A 23,106-nucleotide genomic window follows, 5' to 3' on the forward strand; every position below is an offset into this window, starting at 1 on the left:
CACAAAATGGAGTCAGTGTGGTTCACTCAATTCCCACACTACCCACATTAGTGGTCATCTAACCTTTGCTTAAAAGTAACCTATAACCAGGGGCAGCTAGATGGCACAGTGGATAGAGTGGATAGGCCCTGGATTCAGAAAGACCTGACTTCAAATCTGGCCTCTGACACTTGACACTTACTAGCTGTGTGACCCTGGGCAAGTCACTTAACCCCACTGCCTCACCACAAAGCAAAAAACAAAACAAAACAAAACAAAACAAAACAAAAAAAAACCTGAGGCTATAATCCTAACAACTGGCCTTTCGTTATCACTTACACCCAATCTCCCAATTCCAGTTACCTAGCCCTCCATGGTATATTACCTCCAGATGGCCCCTGGGCCACTTTCTACCCTTAATCCTACTTAGACTTCATTCTCCCTTGGCCACAAGGACGTGGCCCAGGTCCCAGGTCCCAGGTGTTCTGTTCACCCCAACTTACTGGTCACTCCCATCCAGATCTTCCTGAGACCCCTCCAGTCTCCCCAAACTACTTGGCCACTCCTAGATCCCTCTCACAATCTTTCTGTATATAAGGTCCATCTTGTTTCCATTAAAGTGCTCAGATTCTTAAAATCTGGCACATGTGCATTAGTGATACAAATGCTTAGATTCCTTAAGAGTCTGTCCAATATAACGGATGTTCTAATAAACCTTGGCTTTAGCTGGAAAAAAAAAAAGAACATGTACTAGATTGCCAGGATTCAATTCTACTACCTCCAAAGAATTAAAAGTGAAGATCAGCCACTCAAAAGGCAATGAATGAAGATGCATATGGTAGGCATAAACAAACTGTAACCCAATAGAAATAAAAAATTACACAGAACTGTTATAAAGGAGGACATTTTTAAAAATCCATTACTGAGGGGCAGCCAGTTGTGGAGTCAGGAGGACCTGAGTTCAAATCCAGTCTCAGACATATAACACTTACTACTATGTGACTGGGCAAGTCACTTAACCCCAACTGTCTCCCCCCCAAAAAAAATCCATTACTAAAAAGATTAGTTACATAACAAGGACAAGGAAAGAAAAATGGACAGTCTACTTTCTCTGAAATCTTCGCAAAGCCTGAGAAAGACCTCTAACAATTTGTGCAAGACCCCAAGGAGATCCTTTGAGGTTCTGGGAGGATATGGACAATGGCTATAAGTCAGGTAGGCATGGATGGGTTATAATGTTCACCATGCGCAACTAGGTGGCACAGTGGATAGGATGCTGGACCTGAAATCAGAAAGACCTGAGTTCAATATCCAGCCTCACTACCTCTGTGACCCTGGGCAAGTCACTTAATGTCTATTTGCCTCAGTCTCCTCAACTGTAAAATGGGGATGATAATAATAGCACCTACCTCCTAGGGTTGTTATGAGGATCAAATGAGATAATTATAAAGTACTAAGCACAGTGTGTGGCAGATAGAGAGTAAGCACTATGTTAGCTATTACTGTTGCTGTTATCTTTTGAGAAAATACAAGCAGCAAGGAAGTTAGAGATAAATCTGCCTTTCATATACAAAACAGTAGCAAGATCATACAAATTTCTTCTTAGGGCATAAAGTTCTATCTTGAAAAATGTTAAATGAATTCTTATATCCAACCATTCAAAAAGTATTCTTTTAAGTAATATAGTTATTAAATTTCTTATATTTTAATTGCCTTTATTTCATAATCTCTCCCCTACTAATCATCCCTTGTAACAAAGAATAAAACAGAGAAAAAATATCAGCAAAACTAACCAACATCAACCCAGTTTAACAGTGTAAAACCTAGTTTAACAGTGTCTGAGACAGCATTCAGTTTCAATGATTCTGGGGGATTGTTCATTCCATTTACATTGCTATAGTTATTTTGCGTATTGTTTTGTTGGTTCTGGTTACTTGATTCTACATTAGTTCTTATGTTTTCCATCACAATCTTGTACCATGACTTATTAAGTCATTAAACAATCCATAGACATCTACTTTGTTTCCAGGTCTTTGCTGCCACAAAAAATTATGCTATCAATATTTATGACTATATTCTGTCTTTGACTTCCTTAGGAGATATGCTTAGCAAGAGGTGATATCTCTGGGTCAAAGGATATGGATATTTTCATCACTTTTTCAGCATCCCAACCTGTTTTCCAGAATGGTTGAGAAAATTCATGAAGTATATCACTATTGGATAAATCTTAAATCTCATATTCCAATACTCATGTACTTCTCATGATGAAAAAGAGAATTTCCCAATGCTGAAGTTGGGACATTTGAGATGGTTTACAAGTAGCCCAATAAAGTTTGTAATCTTATTATAAGCAAATTTTATAGTTAATCCAAATGTTTTATGTTCTAAATGTTTATCAAAGTTAATAAAATGAGTGCAAATGCAGAATACATTCTAATATCTGTATGTTTCCTTTATTGCAGAGAAACAGGAGTAATTTTTTAATATAAAACTATGCTCATAGACAAAAAGACGATGGTCAAACGATAAGAACAAATGGTTTTCAAATAAAATATAATCAATAACCACATGAAAAACCATAAAAATCACTAGGAGAAAAAGAAAATTTTGCTGCTATATCATTTCATATACATAGGCTAGCCAAAATACTAAAAATGGGAAAGTTCTTTGTTAGAGAGGCTATAGGGAAACAAGAATGCTAATTTACAACTGATGGAGTTGTGAATTTGTTCAAATTATTCTAGAAGATAATGTGGAATTTGACAAGAAACTAGTTACTCCACACCATTGGACACAGGTTTAAGTATTGGGCCTATGTACCAGGAATATTACTAATGGCAAGAAAAGACATATTAAAAATGTGTACTGCAGCATTTTGTAAAAATCTAAAAACAAAATACATGGCCCAATATTGCAGATGCTGAACAAATTGTGGTTTATGAATATAATGAGCCCTATGGAATGGCAAATATCAAGGATTTAGAGAAACGTGGGAAGACACAAAATAATGCAGAATGAGAAGAAAGACATAAAGTGACTACAACAATGTAAATAAAGTCTATATGGAAGTACTACAAAACTATAATCAATGTTAAAACACCACATCATTAAGGTTCAAGGGTAATGGTAATTTATTTGAACATCTTCTAACTACCAGTTTAAGAGTGTCTAAAGAAGAAACTGAAGATAACTCAGATACACTTCAGCATGCTGAAGTACTATTTTCAAAGCAAACTTTCCTTGGAAAAGTTGGTAAATCCATCAAACTATTTCTATTTATTGGTCTATCTCAAGAGTTGATATATATTTAGCTCTATCCCAATCTTCTTAAAAGCACAATACAAAGGGGCAGCTAGGTGGCGCAGTGGATAGAGCACCGGCCCTGAAGTCAGAAGGACCCAAATCCAGCCTCAGACCAAACACCTGACACTTACTAAATGTGTGACCCTGGGCAAGTCACTTAACCCCCATTGCCTAAAAGGAAAAAAAAAATTCTGAGTTTAATGATATGCAATTTGTTCTGATTCACTTGCATGTAGAATCACCATTAGGTTCACATAGAGAATGTTTACAGACCCACCCAAGCTCTTACCTTTCTCACTGTGCCCTAGTAAACACAGCTTTCATGTTTTCTGTGCCCAAACTCATCTTTAGTCATGCACTATAATGTTTTCCCAAAAGGACAAGGAAATCCATCTTTCAAATACTTCTATATCCTGAATGACTAACAGCAATAATAAACACCCATGTTAAGCCTTGAAGTCTTCCTTGATGTTGTTCCCAAATTGCTAGCATTATCAGATAAATCAGCAATTCATTCACTGATGGCCTATTCAAAGAGTTTGCATTCATTATATGTAACTATATATACATATACATAATACGCCTATATCATATTATATATATACACATGTTACATATATTTCACATATATAGATTACATACACACATTTGGTAACTATTTTCTAATGCCACTGGGAAAAAGACATTCTGATTAAATCAAGTACACTGGCTAGTATAGTACTTGGGAAGCATATTTTTAAAAATCAATATCACTGCCAGGTTTGCATCCCAAAGAGATCAACAAAAGGGAAAAGGATCTATTTGTACAAAAATATTTTTAGCAGCTCTTTTTGTTGTAGCTAAGAATTGGAAATTGAGGGGATGCCCATCAACTGGTGTTTGTCTGAATAAGTTGTGGTATATAATTGTGATGGAGTATTACTGTGCTATAAGAAATGACAAGCAGGATGATTTCAGAAAAACCTGGAAAGACCTGCATGAACTGATGCAAAGTGAAGTGAACAGAACCAGGAGAAAACTGTACACAGTAACAGCAATATTGTACAATGAAGAACTGTGAATCATTTAGCTATTCTGAGCAATACAATGATTCAATATAATTCCAAAGGACTCATGATGAAGCATACATGCTTTCTGCCTCCAGAGAATGAATTGATATTGTCTGAATACAGACTGGAGCATGCTATTTTTCACTTTTCTCTTTCATTTTTTTTGTTGTTGTCGTTTGAGTCTGTTTATACAAAATGACTAATATGGAAATGTTTTACAAGATTGCACACGTATAACCTATATTTAACTGCCTAACATCTCAGTGAGGGGGAAGGGAGGAAGGAAAGGAGGGATAAAATTTAGAACTCAAAACTTAAAAAAAAGTTTAAAAATTGTTTTAACATGTAATTAGGGGGAAATATTATTTTTTAAAACCTCCTCTTCAGTAAAACTGAAAATATTAAGACATTTCTCTAACCTAAAGGGAAAAAAAGTCACACTTAAAGGTTTAAGGTGGGATAGGTTGAGGACAAAAGGCCTTTCCTGGGGAAGTGGATTAATCCTAGAGAAATGGATTAAGTGTGATAGCAAAACTTAACTCTGGTCTAGATGTTATCATCATCTCCCAACCACCTAAGCAATTGTTGCACAGACCAACCTAAAAGCAGGGGTCTCTGACATACACGGTGAAGGTATTAATTGCAGGTAGGAAATCCTTTTCAAACCCTGAAGCAGTAGTCTAGAAGAAGGAACTGGCTATTCTGGAGTGTTAACCCAAACTGTATTTTAACATATTATCATCCTTTCCTTGTTGAACAGTCTTCTAAATGTTACCTCAAAAAGTCTTGAGGTATGAAAGATATATTAGAAAACACAAGGGAATTATACCAGTTTTGACATCTTCTTCAAAAGGTTTAGACAAAAAATAACAGCAAACTATAGGGCATAATATTAATGTTCTTTGACAGCATTATCATATATAGAAAAGCATATACACATTGGTAACATATATTATAATTGTCAAAGAAACAGATATCCATACACACATATGTGTATCATACATATATATTAAACATAGTTTATTTTTGTTATTAAGGAATTTCAGGAAATCTAGAATATTTTAGAATGATCATTATGAACACCAATCAAAACTTAATTTCCCTGTTTCTGTTAGGTGATACCAATCATCCCATCCTTTAGGCCAACTACAAAAATTAACATAATGGCTGGTACTGTTAAAATCTAATCTGGATTCAATAATCAACAAAATCATATTCCTATAATGGAAAGAGCCCTATATTTAGGGTAAAAAAATTTTTTAAAGGTTAAAATCATGTCTTTGCTACTTTCCAGCTGTGTAACCTTGATCAATTCACTCAAACCTCTCTAGACCTCACTTTTTTCATCTTTAATGTAAGGGAAACTGAACTAAATGATTTCAGAAATATTGTGCAGGAAAGGGAATTAGCATTTATTAAGATTCTACTCTGTGTACACTTTACAAATATTATTTCATCTTCAAAATAATCCTGGGAAGTAGGTACCATTATTATCCCCATTTTACAGATGAGGAAACTAAAACAGACAGAAGTTAAGTGACTAGCCCAGGGTCACACAGCTATTCAGTATCAGACACTGGATTTGAACTTGGGTCTACCTGACTCCTGCACCAGCTAGCTTCATCTTTAGCTTCAGACCTATGGTTCCAAGAGTTAGAGAAACTGAATCAGGTTCATATTGAGACTTTCAACATAAACAAAACTGAAAGATATATTACAGCTAAATGGAAGCACAGCTCAGATGTCTTCTGGAAAAAGGACATGTAACAGAATTGATTTAATTAAGCACTGAAAACAATCAATTAGCATTTATGAAACACACACTATGTCAGGCACTGTGCTACATGCTGAAAATACAAAAACAAAAGAATTCATCAATATTCAATTCAATAAATATTTATTAAAAACCTAATGTGTACATTGCAGTGTGCTAGGAAGGGAAAAGAAGAAGCATTATATAATGCCTTCCATGTGCTATTATCTCATCTGATCCTTACAACAACTCTGCAAGATAGGTGCTGTTATTATTCCCATTTTACAAGTGCCCAGAGTCACACACCTATTAAGTACCTAAGGCCAGATTTGAACTCAGGTCTTCCTGACTCTAGGCCTAGTGTTCTATCCATTGCCATTTCACTGCCTCTACTGAGAATGCTAAAATAAATATAACACATGCCCTACTTTTAAGGAGTTTAACCCAAGAAAGGAAAAAAAAATACACAAATAAGAAAAAAGGAAGACTAGGATAAGTGCAAAAGAAAGATCTACCCAAAGTTCTGTGAAAAATTGAATCCAAAGAGTCACTTTCACTTAGGGGAGAAGGAGGAGGGGAGAGATCAGAAATATCCATCTAGTTTAGCAATTAAGTCCAGAACACTCAGTTTAATTAACTCCTATTATTTTTCTAGTATATCTGACCTATTTCACAAAATAATCAGGGAAATGGGAATAGCTCCAATATTTTCCTTTGACAAAGGCAAAAGAATTAACTATACACTGAATACCATGCTGTCCCTCAAGTCCCTATCTAGTCATTGGCCAAGGCTATCCAGTCTACCTCCATAAATCTGCTCACAGCCAACCCCTCTACTCACATAGCCATCAAAATCTAGACTCTCTTATTGATACTTGCCTTTACCACAATATGCCCTCTAATTGGTCTCCCTGTTTTCATATTTCCTCTTCATCTATCATCTATCCTCCATACAACTAAAATAATTTTCCTAAGGCACAGATTTGAGCACGTTACTACTCTGATCATAAAACCTTACTGTGTTCCCTCTTGCTTCTAGAATAAAACACAAACTCCTCAGTTTAAAATTTAAGAACTCCAAAATATGGCTCCAACCTACCTTTCCAGCCTAATTTAAGATGATTTTCTTCATAGTTTTTTCCATTCCAATCAAATTAGACTACTTTCTGTTCCATGACATGCCAATCTCTGCTTAGGCATTAGCATAAGTCTCTGCCAAAGCCTGGAATTCATTCCTTCATCTTAGTCATTCAAGATCCTTATCTTTTTTAAATGCTTAGTCAGGAAATACCCTTCTCCACAAAGCCTTCCCAAACTCCTCTGGCCCTCACACAATTGCTAAAGCTCCTTCCCACCTCAAATTCTCTTCCAATGCTTTGTCTGGCATTCTGTATCTTATACTTTACTTATGTATCTGCATATTATATCCACTCTACTTCCCAAGAGAATACAAGTTCCTTTTAGGAAACAGACTCCCATTTTCATCTTTGCATCTCCAGCACTGAACAGTTCCTTGCACTTAGGTGTTTAGTGTTTGCTGAATTCCTCTTGCCGAAAGGCGTAAGACTTAAGGAGCAAGGTATGATTGCTTAAGGTAATCTAAAATCCAAGCTGTGCTAGTGAACCAATAAAGACTTAGAGACCTATTATAAAACTAAAATAACTTTATTATAATTTATAAAAGAAGCAAAGTAATCTAAAGAGATTAATTCTATTAATGTTATTAATATTTCTCTTTTCTGTTTGAAAGGTATCTGTCAAAACTGAGTTAACAAAATTTGTAGGAAACCGGTAAGAATCTAAAGACTGTATACAAAAGGACAAGAACTAGCACCTAGATAAGGAATAGAGGCTGAAGACGTAAAAGAGTGATTATTAATCTAGATTGAAGGTGGAAAAACAAAGTCCTGAGAAGTGCCTTATAGTATTTCTTTTTAAATAAAAGGCCCAGTGAAACCAGATTCTTTGGGGGAAAACAATCTTAATCATATACATAAGATATATGTGTGTATACACAAACAAAATCCTACCTTTTTTCCATGACATCAGTAGTGTTTGTTCACCTCCTATATGTCCGATAGACTACGTACTTATAATGAATGTATGAGTGTAAATACATCTGCACATGATAGTACAAAATAAGCTTTTAAGGGGGTAATGAAGGGAAAGAATATTTATTAAACACCTACTATGTGGTAGGCAGTGTGCTAAATGCTTTACAAATATTATCTCCTTTGATGCTCATAACAATCCTGGGAGTTAGTTACTAGAATTATCTTTACTTGAAAGTTGAGAAAACAGAGGCAACAAGAGGTTAAGTGATTTGCCTCAGGTTGAATAACAAGTGTCTGAGACAGAATTTGGACTCAGGTCTTCCTGACTTCAGGTTCAGCAGTCTATCCACATATGCCTATAAAGCACTACTTAAAATACTTAAAGTATTAGACTCTTCCCTTAAAAATAAATCTTTAAAAAATCAGAATTCCCTATTCTAATTACTACCTTCTTTATTCTTGGTGGCATGGCCTAATTTGAGGCAATACTAATTTGGCACCTAGTGCTGGCATGTCCTCAAGAGGCTCAAGACTTTGAACTAGTGCATTGCCTTACTAAACTCATATCTACAGTGGCAACATAATAAGTAAGTAGTGCTTAAAATCAAAGAATATACTAAAGTGAAATACCAGCTGTGTGACACTTCTAAATAAAATTTTTTAAAGTTTATGCTTAAGGAATGACTTAAATATACTATTATATTAAATATATTAAATACATATATAATATATAAACTATCTAAATATATTAAATCTTAAATATACTATTTTAAATGAAAACATAAACCAGCTAACATATTTTCACTGAACCAGGAGCAATAGACAAAAATTACATTATTTTAACATGAAATATAATAAGCATCTTAAAACTGCTTATCCTAGGTACTGATGCTAGTCTAGTTCCAGTATAATCCTGAAACAAAGTACACTGAAGTAATCTGTGTCTCTATCCATAGTGGTGCCAGGAAGCCCAATGTAATGCTAAGTCACCAACTCAGCTCTCAAAGACACTCAAAAGACCCTAGCTTCTAGCAATAAAACAATAGGTTTGCTTTAACGGGACAACCTAAATGATTCTGGATAATAAGGCCTACTGAAGAATAAACCCCAAACTGCATTTTGGTTTCAGATGTCAAAGTAATCTTACATAGAATCTAAAGGTCATTTCAGATCATGGCAGAACATCTAAATCCCCTTCATCTGGCCTCAAATTATAGGAAAGGGGGTTGTAATGACATTCTGTTATGTCATTCCAAAGCAGGAGTGATTGATAATCTTTCTTCAAAAAATTTCCTTTATTACTAAAAAATGTTACAAAATTGGTTACCTAAGGTAGAGTGTAGAAAAAAGAAAAGGTAAGAATACGTCATTATCTTCCTGAAATGATTTAGTTATGATTAGAAGCAGGTAGACTAACCGATCATTGAATTCTTTCTACACAATCTCAGTTTTGATAAATCCACGTATCACCAAACCACAACCATATCATGCTACATAAAACTACACACATATCATACTAACTAAATCACCTCTACTTTAAGAAAGCAAAGGAACAATCTTTTCTTCTTTAAAAGGTGGCATTATAACCATTTTCTTGCAAATTAACTTTAGCTGAGGAACAACCAAATTTGTTTTCAGTGAGATAAAGGTATAACACAGTATAAACAAAACTATAGGGAAAGGAATATGAATAATATTCAGTCACATATGACCTTTTCCTTAGAATAACTCTAAGTTCAAATTGGGTTTTCCCCCCTAAGGTAGAGAAACAAAAAGCAATGGAAATTAGAAAACTCATTTAATTTAAAAAAAACAAACAAACTACACATTATTATTAAAATACTACGGTAGTCACTTAGTGGTTTCACATATAGAAACGAATTTTGCTAGCTGTTAAATTATAATAAAAAAAATTTTGATTTTGCTTACTTATGAACAGCCTATGTGGTATAGTGGCTAGAGAACTAGCCTCCAAGTCAGGAGAACTTGGGTTCAAGTTCCACCTCTGACATTTACTGACTAGGTGACCCTGGGTAAGTCACTTAGTCTCATAGTATTCTAGGCAATTATCTAATACTGTATTGTGGAATAGATGCTGATCTACATTGGTAAAGGAAGTCCCCTCACAGAGAATTCCCAAGTTTCCAACACCAAGTACATTTATATTTTTAAAGCTTTCATGTGTGTAAATGCAAAAACATTCAGTAATAACAGGGTTTTATGGTAAGACAAAAATACGAACTTATCAATATTATAAACTGATTCATGATTCACTAGACTACATTAAAATAATCTTCTTTAAAATGACCTGCAGTCAGGGCAGCTAGGTGGTGCAGTGGATAGAGCACTGGCTTTGGAGTCAGGAGTACCTGAGTTCAAATCCAGCCTCAGACATACAACACTCACTAGCTGTGTGATTCTGGGCAAGTCATTCAACCCTAATTGCTTCAGCAAAAAAAAAAAAAAAAAAAAATTACCTGCAATCTATCACTTGAGTTTGAATCAGTTGGTCAGAAAGTTATACTACATTATAACATCAAGAACAAATCAAATTTAGAAGGGATATATATAGACAGGGGGTGTGGGTATAAAAAGAACAAATCAAAATATGACAACTACAATCGTTGAGCTTTGGTTCTAAAGTCATGGGAAAAAATCATTTGGTAACAATATACTTTTAAAGGAAAATTACTGAAATTTTTTTTGGTAGCAAAGTCACACCATTACAAAATATTGCTAAAAATGAATTAGTATGTTTTTATGTTTGTAAATTTATGAATCCTGAAACAACTTTCAGACAATTCAATGAATGCAATTTTTAAAAAAAACCTATGCTCAACACAAAAAGGTTTACTATTGAAAGGCAGAAGGTCATTTAGTTTTTACTAAGTCTATACCATATTTGTGCACTGAATAAAAGAAATAAAATTTAAAATGTTAATGTTAGCCATATTTTTAGTTAATACTAATCACTGAATTGATTGCTTCATATTAATCTTAATAATAATCAAGATGAATAAAACCTTTGTCCATCCATTTTGTGTTTATCATTTTATCTATACATGACCCTAACAAAAATGCACTGAATAGAAAGACTACAAAATATGTAACTAAATCTAATACTGGTTATCTATTGAATAAGAACTGTCAAAAAATGAAACCTCCTTAATTAAAATCAATATGAACTTTACACTAATTTGAGAAAAAAGGTTTCTTCAATTAAAACATAGTGGATCATAGGCAAATAATAATTACATTAACAAAGGGAAAACATAGCATAATCTTACTGGAGTGCCTGCATCCATCTGCTTCTGTAGCTTGTTTCTCATTTCCATTTCATTAAATTTGGCACTTCGTTTTACATAGATTCCTCCATGCTTAAACACAGAAAATTTAAAAAGAAATTATTTCATCTTAAAATTCAAATGTTCAGCACTCAAAAGATAGTGTTGAGAAAACAAATTTTATATATACCAAAACAATAAAAACAATTTTCTTATGATACTAGAACTATGAAATTCTTAGTATCCCTTACACATTATTCTTAAATCAACAATTCCATGTATAGCCAAATATAGTTTCTATAGCACTACATTAAGTAATGGATATTAAACAGAATGAGCTGATACAAAGAACAATTTAATGCTTAAATAAGACAAAACTTTCAGTTCTAGTCAGTAGCAGTATTTCTTTTTCTATTTATGCTTAGGAATGAATTATTTTTTATATTAAGGTCCCTTTTAAAGTAACTGGCATTTTCAACCAACTTTGTCCTTTTCAAAATATAACATTAGAAGAAATTCCAATTCACATTTATATAGTGCTTTAAGGTTTACAAAATGCTTTACACAAATTATTTCATCTCAGTCTTACAACTATCCTATGAGGTAGGCATTATTTTACAAGTAAGAACACAGTGGAGAAATTAACCATCACACAGCCAGTGAGTATCAGAGGTGGGATTTAAAACCAGGACATACTTAGTAAAAATCTGTATATGATTATATATGCCAGTAGTCCAGATGATGAATGTTAAAGAGCCTGAATTAGAGCTGTGGCTCTATGAGTAGAAGATATGGCAACCGACCAGATACGTGAAATGAAGGAAAATGAGGAGTCAAAGATGACAGTAAGGTTATAAATTTAGATGACCAGAAAGTGGGTGATGCTCTTTATTAGAAACAGATAAATTTGGGAAAAGAATGGATAAGAAAAAAAAAGATATAAGATCTGTAATGGGTCATATCCCACTCATGCCTGCTTCTTCCATACACCTCAATTTATCCCATACAAAAACAAAAAAAGGGGAGGAGTAGTTAAGGTGGACATGGGAACAAATCAGGGTTCTTACTCAAAAATCACTAACTCAGAACAGAATCTGGCCTCTGAAGGATCTCTCCTAAAGGCAAGGAGCAACCCTTGTGCTTGAGGGGAGGTAGCAATTTTCTCAAAACCATCTGATCTCTGGCTATTCTTAGTGTCATACAGGAGTTATAGGTATCCTGAAGATCATGACATGCAGTTGGGAGTAGATGGGCAGTGAAGAGGTTGGTAGCTTGCAGAGTTGAGGAAGCAGTCAGATTTGGGTCCTGTTTAAGGATAAGAATAGGTGCTATTATGTTGGAGACAAGCCCCAAGACAGCAAAAATTAATGGATAGTGTTAAAGATATACATAAAAACCCTACATAGTAATTGTTGCTTTAAACAAGGAAAATTTCAGTTTTTCAAAAGACAACCCTCCCACATACATAAACCTTAAATATCATGTAACTCTTAATCTTTATTTTATCATTGTTTATACAGTGCATAAATAAGGGCTTTTGTAGAATTTTTTTTATCAATATGGTAATATTGCTATTTATATGAACCAACATGGTGTAGACTGGAAAGTTGCTTTAGGCAATTCTCTAAGACAGTTCATGGTACAAAAGGTACTGGCCTACATTGCTGGAAGAAGTAAGATAAATGAATTTTAAAAAAAAAAGAACTGACTAGGAAAACAGAGTAAGGAGAGATCATCAAGAATCACTGGACACCCTAAAAACCATGTTTAAAAAAAAAAAGCTTTGACACTATGTTACACGAAATCACAAATTAGAACTGCCTAGGTCTATTAGAACCAGAGATCAAGTTTAAAGTGTTAGGAATCCACCAATCATCTCCTCAAAGGATTCTCAAAAGGAAAAGTCTCAGGAATGCTATTGACAAAATCTAGAGCTCCCCCAAAGAAAAGATACTGCAATCATTCAGAAGGCTCACACAAGATTGGACAGCTTACATTATATTCAAGAGATCTTATAATATTCCAAAAGACAAAGCTAGAATGACCTACCCTGGAGAGCTGAATACAACCTATAGGGAGGAAAATGGACCTTTATAGAAGGAGGGAACTTTCAAGCATTTCTGAAAAAACTATAGCTGAAAAGGAACTTTGAAATACAAACACAAAAGCCCAGAAAGACTTGGAAAGGTAAATTTATGTAAGAAAGAGTTGTAGGATGATGGAGTGCTAACATGTTAACAGGGAAAAAAAGAAAGAAGTGTCTCTTCAGTACAGTAATGCTTTCAAAGTGCATTCAAGGAGTAAAAAAAAAAAGTCCTAAGAGATAAAGTGTTTCTATTCTGAGGGATTCAAGAGGAGAGTAAGAATGTAGAAGGGAAAAGGAGGGTATAACTTGCTATTCCTCATAAATGGAATGCATAAGAATATACAAACATGGAGGAAGGAGTGAAGAAAGTGGGCATTAGATAAATCTCATTCATCCACAATCAGCAAAGGACTGTTGAATACATGTATACTATCATATAAAGTTTGATATAGAAGTACAGCAAATTCAACAGGGAAACAAGGGGAAAAGGGAGGGGGCAGCAGAGGGGTTTAGAGGGAGGATAATACTAGGGAGGGAATACTCAAGCAAAACATAGTTCTTAGTCTTGAAGGGGGATTAAAAATGGGGGGGAGAACGAGAAATACTTAAACTTAGTGGTAGACAACTAAGTAATGGAAAAGCAAAGTGTGGTATATGAATGTGATGGAATATTAGTGCACTGTAAGAAGCAATCAAAAAAATAATTTCAGAAAGTCCTGGGTAGTATGAAGGGATACAGAATGAAATGAACAGCATCAGAATAACAATTTATACAAGGATAGCAAAATTAGAAAGAAAAACTTTTAAAAGATTTAAGAATTCTGATCACTGCAATGAACAATCATGTCTCCAGAGGACTTATGATGAAACACGTTACCTACCTCCTGACAGAGAGGTAATAAACACAAGATAAAAAGACATATTTTTGGATATGGCTTACTATTTGGATTTATTTTGCTTGACATATATGTTTATTTGTTATAAGGATTTAATCCCACCACTTCTGATTTTTAATGAGCAGTGGGAGGTCAGCAATTGTTATCTTTTCCCTCAAACCATCCCCTTTTCCTAACTTCCCTATTTCTTTCGTGGGCACCACCATCCAGTCACACAGATTCAAAATCTAGGCATTATCTTTAACTCTTCACTCTCACCTCCCCATAATTTAATTCAATTGTCAAATCTGGGTCATTTCTACCTTTAGTATTACATCGCTTGTATATATCCCATTCTCTCTTTTGACACTGCCACCACCCTGGTGACAGGACCTTATCACTTCATGACTGGATTATTCCAATAACCTGTTGGTCTATCTGGCTCAAATTTCTCCCCATTCCAATCCATCCTGCATTCAGCTGTGAAACTGAACTTTCTAAAGTACAAGTCAGACCATGTTGCTCTTCAGTCATTTTTCAGTTGTCTCCAACTCTTCATGACCTCATTTGGGGTTTTCTTAGCAAAAATACTGGAGTGCTTTGCAATTTCCTTCTCCAGCCTATTTTAAGCCAAACAGAGTTAAGTAACTTGCCCTGGGACACACAGCTAGTAAGTGTCAGAGGCTGGATTTGAACTCTGATTTTCCTGACTCCCGGTCTGGCAGTCTATCCACTGCACTACCTGGCTGCCTCATGTTACCCCTCTATTCAATCAACTCCATTATATTATATCATTTTACAGCCCTTCACAACCTGGCCCCCTCCTACCTTTGCTCCTCTTAGCATACTCTACTACCCATTAATACTGGCTTCTTTGTTGTTCCTCAGACAAGACACTCCAATTCTAGACAGAATTTCTGTCCCCCAAGCCCGGAATATTCTCCTTCCTCATCTCTACCTTCTAGCTTCCCTGGCCTTCCTCTAAGTCTCTGCTAATGTCCCACTTAAGAAGCTTTCCCCAGTCCCTCCTTACCTCTGAGACTATCCCTAATTTGTCATGTATGTATGTATGTATGTATGTATGTATGTATGTATGTGTGCATAGATAAATATCTATTTATCTTGTTTGTATACAGTTGTATGCATGTTGTCTCTCCCATTAGACTGATAGTAACTCCTTTCAAAGCAGGGACTGTTTCTTGCCTTTCTCTATAACCTCATTACTTAGCACAATGCCTGTATGTAATGCTGAATAAATGCTAGTTGACTAGTAAATAACACTTAAACAATACCTACTTCACAGGATTGCTGTGATGGTTAAATATGAGATTCCTAAAAAGAACTCTGTAGAATACACTTTAAATATAAGTAGTTATTGTTATCATCACTGCTAACTATGACATTATCTACCTCATAGGGTTGTTTTAAATATGTCTATATATGTACATGTGTGTATATATACACACACACAGATATATACACACATACATGCATACACACTCTTTAACCACAAAGCACTATATAAATACAAGATATTGTCATTGATAAGCGTAAGGAAAAAAGGAAGGTTAACCCCACAGTGATGAAAGTTTGGACAAAAACAACAAAGAATTTACAAATATAACAGCATCTATTAATTAACCCTAGGCATCTTTTAAAAAAATTAACATACCTACAAGCAATAGGCTATTAAAATTACATTAATTTTAAATGTCATTGAAAAACCTATATAAGCTCAACTGTATTATTTGCAGACTGTTTCCATAAGTGAAATTGCGGCAATGGGCTGGGTGATCATCAATGTTTATGACATTCTTTGATTATACATCATAATCTTTGTACTCGCTGATGATAAAAGATAAATAGAAAGAATGGGAGTTTTGTACTTAAGAGCTAAAAACAGTGAGTAAGGAGATATGAAATAACTTGTAATAGGAAAGAAGTGAGTAAAAACTCTGGTGTAATAGTAGACATTATTTGCGAAGCAGATATAAAATAGATTTAGTAAATTATTATTGAGACCTCTTTTTGGCCTTTGACAATTTTGTCCTAAAATCTTAAGATAACTCATTAGATAAAACTGTCCCAGCCAATTTGATTTGTCTTGAAAAATCTCATTACCAGTCTCTGTTATTTCCCTTATTTGATTCCTATTTCTAATAAAAAAAAATTATTTTAGTCAAATTCCATATAGATAAAGCAGGTCAAAGAATTTATAAATTATAAATTATAAAATTCAGAGCAAAATTCTGTTTATATATCCATTATATTGAGAACTTTTCATAAAATGAGTTTTGGGTTTATCAGTAAGTGTGAATGAAAATAATAGGTCTTTATTATAAAAAAAATAACACCTGTTGCTAAATAAGATGTATCAATATGAACCTGTTATAAAGTCTCAAAGTCAGTAATGGTTTTTCTTAAAATATATATACACACAATAAAGAGACACACATACTTTTTTTTTTTTTTTTTGGTGTAGACCTTCGACTATTCGCTCACTGAGGGGACTCTCAAGAGCTAAAGTTCCTCTATCAGTACATATTTAGTTCCTGCTTTATTACCTAAGAATATTAAAGCAGGGGTTCTTAAATCTTTTTTGTCATGAATCCCCTTTTGCCAGTCTGATGAAGTCAACAGCTTACACATCACACACAATCGCTTTTATTTGCCAGTAAGATAATATGGGTTTTAATTTCAAGAAATTTGGGGATGTGTAAACAGAGCAATAAAGAGAAAAATACATAGTAAAGCAAAATGAATGAAAAAAAAATAAAATATAAATCCAAAACACTTATAACAGATAATTAAATTGATGGATGACACAAACTAATGCGGGTATATATTATCCATGGTAATAATGCAAATCCTTTCTAGTCTGACATCTTTAAGACTATACCATAGAATTTTTATCTGAAATCTATATCCTTCAACTATTTTTAAAATATCCCTCTACTACAACATGACCCATACCTTATGATTATTTTCACATAATAAGACCACTTTCATACTTGAGAAAATTTTAAATGTCAAATAATTTTAGCAGGAAAAATAAAAACATGGACAGTTACACTTTATAAAATGAGAGAAAGATCATAAGGAATTAATGACTAATTACTAAGGAATATATAATCCTGGAGAGCATTATTTCCTTTACCATTTTATTTCTTAAGATAATATTATGTGAAATATGACACCTTCAAAATCACTTTTATCTTTTATACACTTTAAAGTTTTAAACTTACTACATTTTAAAATTCTTTCAGATCTACATGTAAAATTAGAAAGAAGCTTATCATAAAAGTATTTCAGTTTAGAGTAAGATGTTGGGGCCTACAATGTCATCATAAAACTTAAGAAAATAAATGAAACAAATTACCTGAGAAAAATACCACCCATACAACGGAAGCCACTTTAAGCCATTTTTCAGAACATAGCGTACATGTCCAAGAGCATTCTGCCTGATTGCCAAAATGTCAGCAACAATCCAGTCAACTGCCAAAAGAAACCCGAATTCATTAGTCCAAAACTGCTTCAAAAGTTGCCTAAAAGTTCCATCTACTCCATAATTCAAAACAAAATAATAGTAATAGATGTCATTAAATAACAACTTTAGATGTAATAAACATAAAATCAGTTCCTAAAAGAAGCAAAACTCTATTACATTTTTCTTAAATATCATAGGAATTAAATGGTCATTTAAAAAAAAAATAAACAACCCAGTCACAAATAAAACTTACATAAGGGACAAAAAAATATAAAAATGTCGAAAAATATTTTCTCTTCTAAAATGGAAATGGGAAATAACACAAAAAGGTAAAACTTTGTGGGTTTTTTTCTTTGTATCTAACTTCTGTTGATTAAAAAATTCAAATGGGATCCATAACAGAAAAGACAGCCTAGATCAGGGTTGGGGAACCTGAGGCCTTCTTCACATAACAAATCCCCTTAATAAAAGGATTTATTCTATAAACTTGGACTCAGTCAAAAAGCCCCACTCAAGGACCTAGAAGGCCACATGTGGCCACAGATTCCCTACCCGTAGCCTAAATTTACTAAGAATTTGTTTGCACAGACAAATGGTATGGAAGTACACAGGAAAGACATGGTGCCTCCCCTCAAGAGGTTTATGCTCAATTGAATGTATAATATGTGTATCTGTATGTGTGTGCATGTGTGTGTGTGTAAACTAACTGAAAACACATTTACAGAGCAAAATATAAACGAAGTACAACACAATTTAGTACAAAAAGACAATTGATTTTTAAAAAATGTTAAACAGAAGCATAGGATCTGGTGAAATCTATAATATAAAACTTTTAAGAAGTTTTTTTTAATAATTTTTAAAGAAAAAAAAGAGGGTAGCATTCTAAGCAAAGGGAATGTCAAATATGTAAGTACAGAAATGGAAATATGCAAGTTATATGCAGATAATGGAAAGTGAATTAACTTCACTTAAAGAGAAGGACTAGAAAAGCTAATAATAACAGGAAATGGGATAAAAGAAAGGTATATAACCGATATAAGGCCTTGAAGGACAAGGAGAAAAATCTGGATGTTAAAACAAGCAACAGATTCTTAAACAGAAGAGAAAAACATGGTTTGTGCTTGAAAAGGGTACTTCTATTAGCTGGGCATAAAACTGAGTAAAAAAATATACTGAAAGAGAGAAGACTATGAAGTTCTTGCAGCCATCTTGGCACAAGATCATAGGGTCCTAGACTATAGAAATAGGAAGCATAAAGTCAATACTACATTAAAAAGTAGATACCGTTGACAAATAAGATAAAAGGGACAAAAGATAGGAAGGAACCAAAAATATTCTAAGGCTGTGGGCTTTGGCCAGAATACTAATACTGAGATCAATCTAGAATTTATAAAAGGGTAAAATATATTTTGGATGGTGAAGTTGGCAATGTTAAGATTAATGTGTGAACAGGATATCCATGTGGAAATTGCCCATTACAAATTTAAAATTAGAGAGGATTGAAGATGTTGATTTAGAAATTTTTTTTTATAAACATGATAGCCACCAACTATAAGAAAGACTAGTATCTTATTGGAATGAATGAAGATTTGAAGGTACTACACATATTTAGCCTGAAGAATAAAAGACTCAGGAGGATATAAAACCTGTCTTCAAGTATCTGAAAGTCTGTCATGACGAAGAGGAACTAGACTTTTTCCATTTGAACTTTAAGTAACAGAATCAAGGGTAAATGGTTCAAATGGTACGAAAACGGCAAATTGAGGTTTGATGCCAAGAAAACAATTAGAACTACCCAAAAAGGTCTACAAGGCAAAGAGTTGTATTTACCACTTGTTGGGCATGTTTTAGTAGGGATTTCTTGTCCAGGAGTTGGACCAAATGGTCATTAAGGTACCTTCCAACTCTCAAATTATATAATTCTTCTCTGGGAAAATACACAGGCTGTTCTTATGGGGTAAGTAATAATTTCACAACATAGTACTTGGAACATGGGCACACCTGCCTGATATCCAGAGTTTGTCCTTCTCTCTATCATTCCCCCCTCAACAATCCTGAGAATGAACAGGTATTCCCAGGGCCTAGTTAGAACCTCTTTGAGTCATATCCCATTTATATGATGGAAGAAATTTTGTTTTGAGGTGGTTGTTGTTGGTGGTGCAGCCTTGATCCCTCAAAGAATGGAAAACAACATGATATAGTAGAACAAACATTGTAGTCAGTGAGAAATCTCTCTAGTCTAGCTCTGCTATGGAGTTAAATGATCTCTTAAATGACTGTCAGCTCTAAGGATATTATTTGTTTCTTGTTTCTAAGGATATTACATTGTTTTCTTTACAGCCAAGAGTATTATCTTCCTCTCTACAAATGTTGCTACCTCCCATCTTGAAGCACCAAAAATTCATCCAAAATCAATGAAGAACTAAACACTTCCCTGCCTACAGGAAACATAGATGAAATGCACGAAACATAATTTAACCTTTTCTTGATGACTAAGGGTCACAATTCTAAAGTAAAACAACTTGATAAAGTAAAAAGAATACTGGGCTAGAGTTAAAACACCTGTAATCTATCTCATCTGGTTCTGACACTGGCTGTAACCTGGGACAAGTTAGTTATTTCACTTCTCTTAGTCTTTCCTCTACTCTGAAAAATTAAGGCATTAGGTTCAATGATTTCTCAGGTACCTTGCAGCCCTAATACCTGTTATTTTATTATGGGCTAACAAAGTGATGCCCTCAGCAACTGTAGAAGGATATAGAGATGTGCGACCCTTAAGTCTGCTCTAGACTGCAGGATTTATTTCGTGTCTGCTTTTTATACTTTTCCTCCCTCCTTCCATGATACCAGAAAAACAGCTGTCACTTTTCAATGACATCAGTATGCCTCTAACAGTGTTTCTTCCCCAAGTCACTACAAGTTAGGAAACGAGGTAACAAAACCTTGACCATACACAAATTCTAATAAGCAAATAGGCTTTGAATAAGGGGGGAGGGGTTGGGGTGGGTAGAATGAGTTCTACCATAAAGTGCAGTTTGTGACATACACTTTTGCTGTTTAGAAGCCTTATTTTTGCTTCCTTTTTGAGTTCTTGGCTATGTTCTGGATAAAGCTGCCAGATGGCTAAGCACCAACAATTCTTTCTGTATTAATAATCATTACAAGTACAGTTTATACTTAGGGTATCAATAAATGTTTTGAATAACATTCCCCAACATTGACTCAAAAAACACACTTCCCTCCTGAATAATTCTGACATTTTTTTTCTTATAGTGGCAATATAGGAGAATGATATAATAATAACTACTCATATTTACATAGTGCTTTAACATTTAGAAAATGTCTCTCCCAAAGCAACCATAAGTTACGTAGTATAATAATTATCATCCCCATGTTGCAAATTAGAAAACGAAAACTCAGAGTGATGGTTAAGGGACTTACCTAAGATAATACACCTGGGTTAGGTTCAATACTTAAAAGTGCTATCACAATCTGGCTCCAACTTGTCCAGATTTACTTCATTTTAACCCCGTTTTGCATATACTATATTCTAGACAAATTGACATACTTACTTTATGCAACACTATGTTCTCCTATCTCTGTACCTTTTCAGACTGTCTTCCATACTTGGAATTTTCTTCCTCCTCATCACACCCACATCATCCTTTTAAGATTCTAGTCAAGTAGCATGTCCCCAGGCCTGTCCTGACTTCCCCAGTCATTAGTGTTTTTCCCATCCCCAAATTATGGTGGATATACTCTATTTTGAATTTACTCATTTTTGTACAAGCTTTCCCCCATAATTACCTAAGCTCCTTGAAAACAGTAACTGTTTTCTTTTTGTCTTGAAATCACCATCAACTAGCATTATGCCTGATAAATTGTAGGTATTTAATAAATACTTGTTGAATTGAATGAATAGCTGTGATGAGATTCAAAACCAGGATCGAATTAACAGGTAGACCAAATAGGGGAGAGTAAGCATAAATGATCAAAGACAATAAGAACCAAAGGGCAGTTGAGAGGTAGGGAAATTTCACAGAAGACAAGGGGAAAAATATCAAAAGTTAAATAATTATTGATTACAGTAAAAGTGATAAATGGACAAGAGACTGTATATATAAGAAGAAAAGTGATTTAGTTGGAAAGATTAATAAGAGGGGAATACACATATAACAGTAAATAAAAGCTGTTTTACATGTCAAACCAGAATTAACACGCATGTGATTAAAATTATAACTTGCAAAAACATTTAGCTATAATTTTTGAGAAGTAAAGATGGAATAATGTGTCCAAGACTAGCAAACAAACAGATATAATAGTTAAGAGGTTCAATGCGTTATGTTACAAGCACCACATTGTGAGGTAACTTTAGAAATTTGAATGCTCCTTAGAGTTAGGATCTGGACTAGTTCAAAATTGGGAATGCTACAGACACTTGAAGATTCTTTTACAGAAATAAAAAGAGATACACCCCTACCTCTACCCCTAGATGCCTGTGAGAATTTTCAACCTGTTTCAGTAACTCCTGTTCACTTAGATTCCCAGACTACCACCTCTCTTGGGCCTATCAGCATTCATATAGAAGAGGCAATTCAATTTAACTTAACATTTTATTCAAGCAGTAAACAAGTTTTAATTAAGCACCTACTATGTGTCTTCATAATTTTACACCTGCCAAGCACTGTAATAAGCAGTGGAGACAAAAAAAAAGACAAAACACAGTCCCAGAACTCAATGAGCTTACATTCTACCAGCAGGGATAAGACAACATGTACAATACAAGGCAAGATAATGAAGAAGGCAAAGGACAAGTCAGATGAAGTGCTCCAGGAACATTTGAGAAACAGAAAACTTATAGCTAGGGAACCAAGGATGGTTTCATGAGAAAGTGGTAGAAATGAGGAAGAAGTGCACTATAGGAATGGTGGCAAATGCAATATGGAAAGAGCCAGCAGTCCTGTAGTTTCAATTTGGCTGGAATATTGACTGCATGAAGACTGGAACTGGACTGTAGAGATTACTAGCCTGCCAATCTAAGGACTTCATATTTGATCTCAAAGGTAATGGGGAGCCAGTAAAGGTTTCTGAATTCGGAAATGACTTTAGGAAGATGATTCTGGAAGTTTTAGGAAGGATGAAAGTACAGGGAAAGATTGGAGGTTAGGAGAGCCGTTAGGAAGCTATTACAATAGATGATGAATATTTGAACTAGGATAGAGAAAAAGGCTGAGGC

General features: G+C 34.3%; 1 protein-coding gene across 1 annotated transcript in view; it reads right to left on the bottom strand.

Annotated features, from left to right (window-relative positions):
• AGPAT5 (1-acylglycerol-3-phosphate O-acyltransferase 5) overlaps window positions 1–23,106 on the bottom strand; it is a 74,555-nt gene that overhangs the window by 36,849 nt on the left and 14,600 nt on the right. The window contains exons 3-4 of the mRNA XM_027840413.1: window positions 17,763–17,878; window positions 11,426–11,515 (exon numbers count right to left, since the gene is read on the bottom strand). Of these exons, the coding sequence (XP_027696214.1) occupies window positions 11,426–11,515; window positions 17,763–17,878 (206 nt within the window). The remainder of the gene's footprint in view (window positions 1–11,425; window positions 11,516–17,762; window positions 17,879–23,106) is intronic.

The sequence above is a fragment of the Vombatus ursinus genome, unplaced genomic scaffold (assembly GCF_900497805.2).
Source record: "Vombatus ursinus unplaced genomic scaffold, bare-nosed wombat genome assembly UNPS02014841.1, whole genome shotgun sequence".
NCBI lineage: Eukaryota > Metazoa > Chordata > Mammalia > Diprotodontia > Vombatidae > Vombatus > Vombatus ursinus.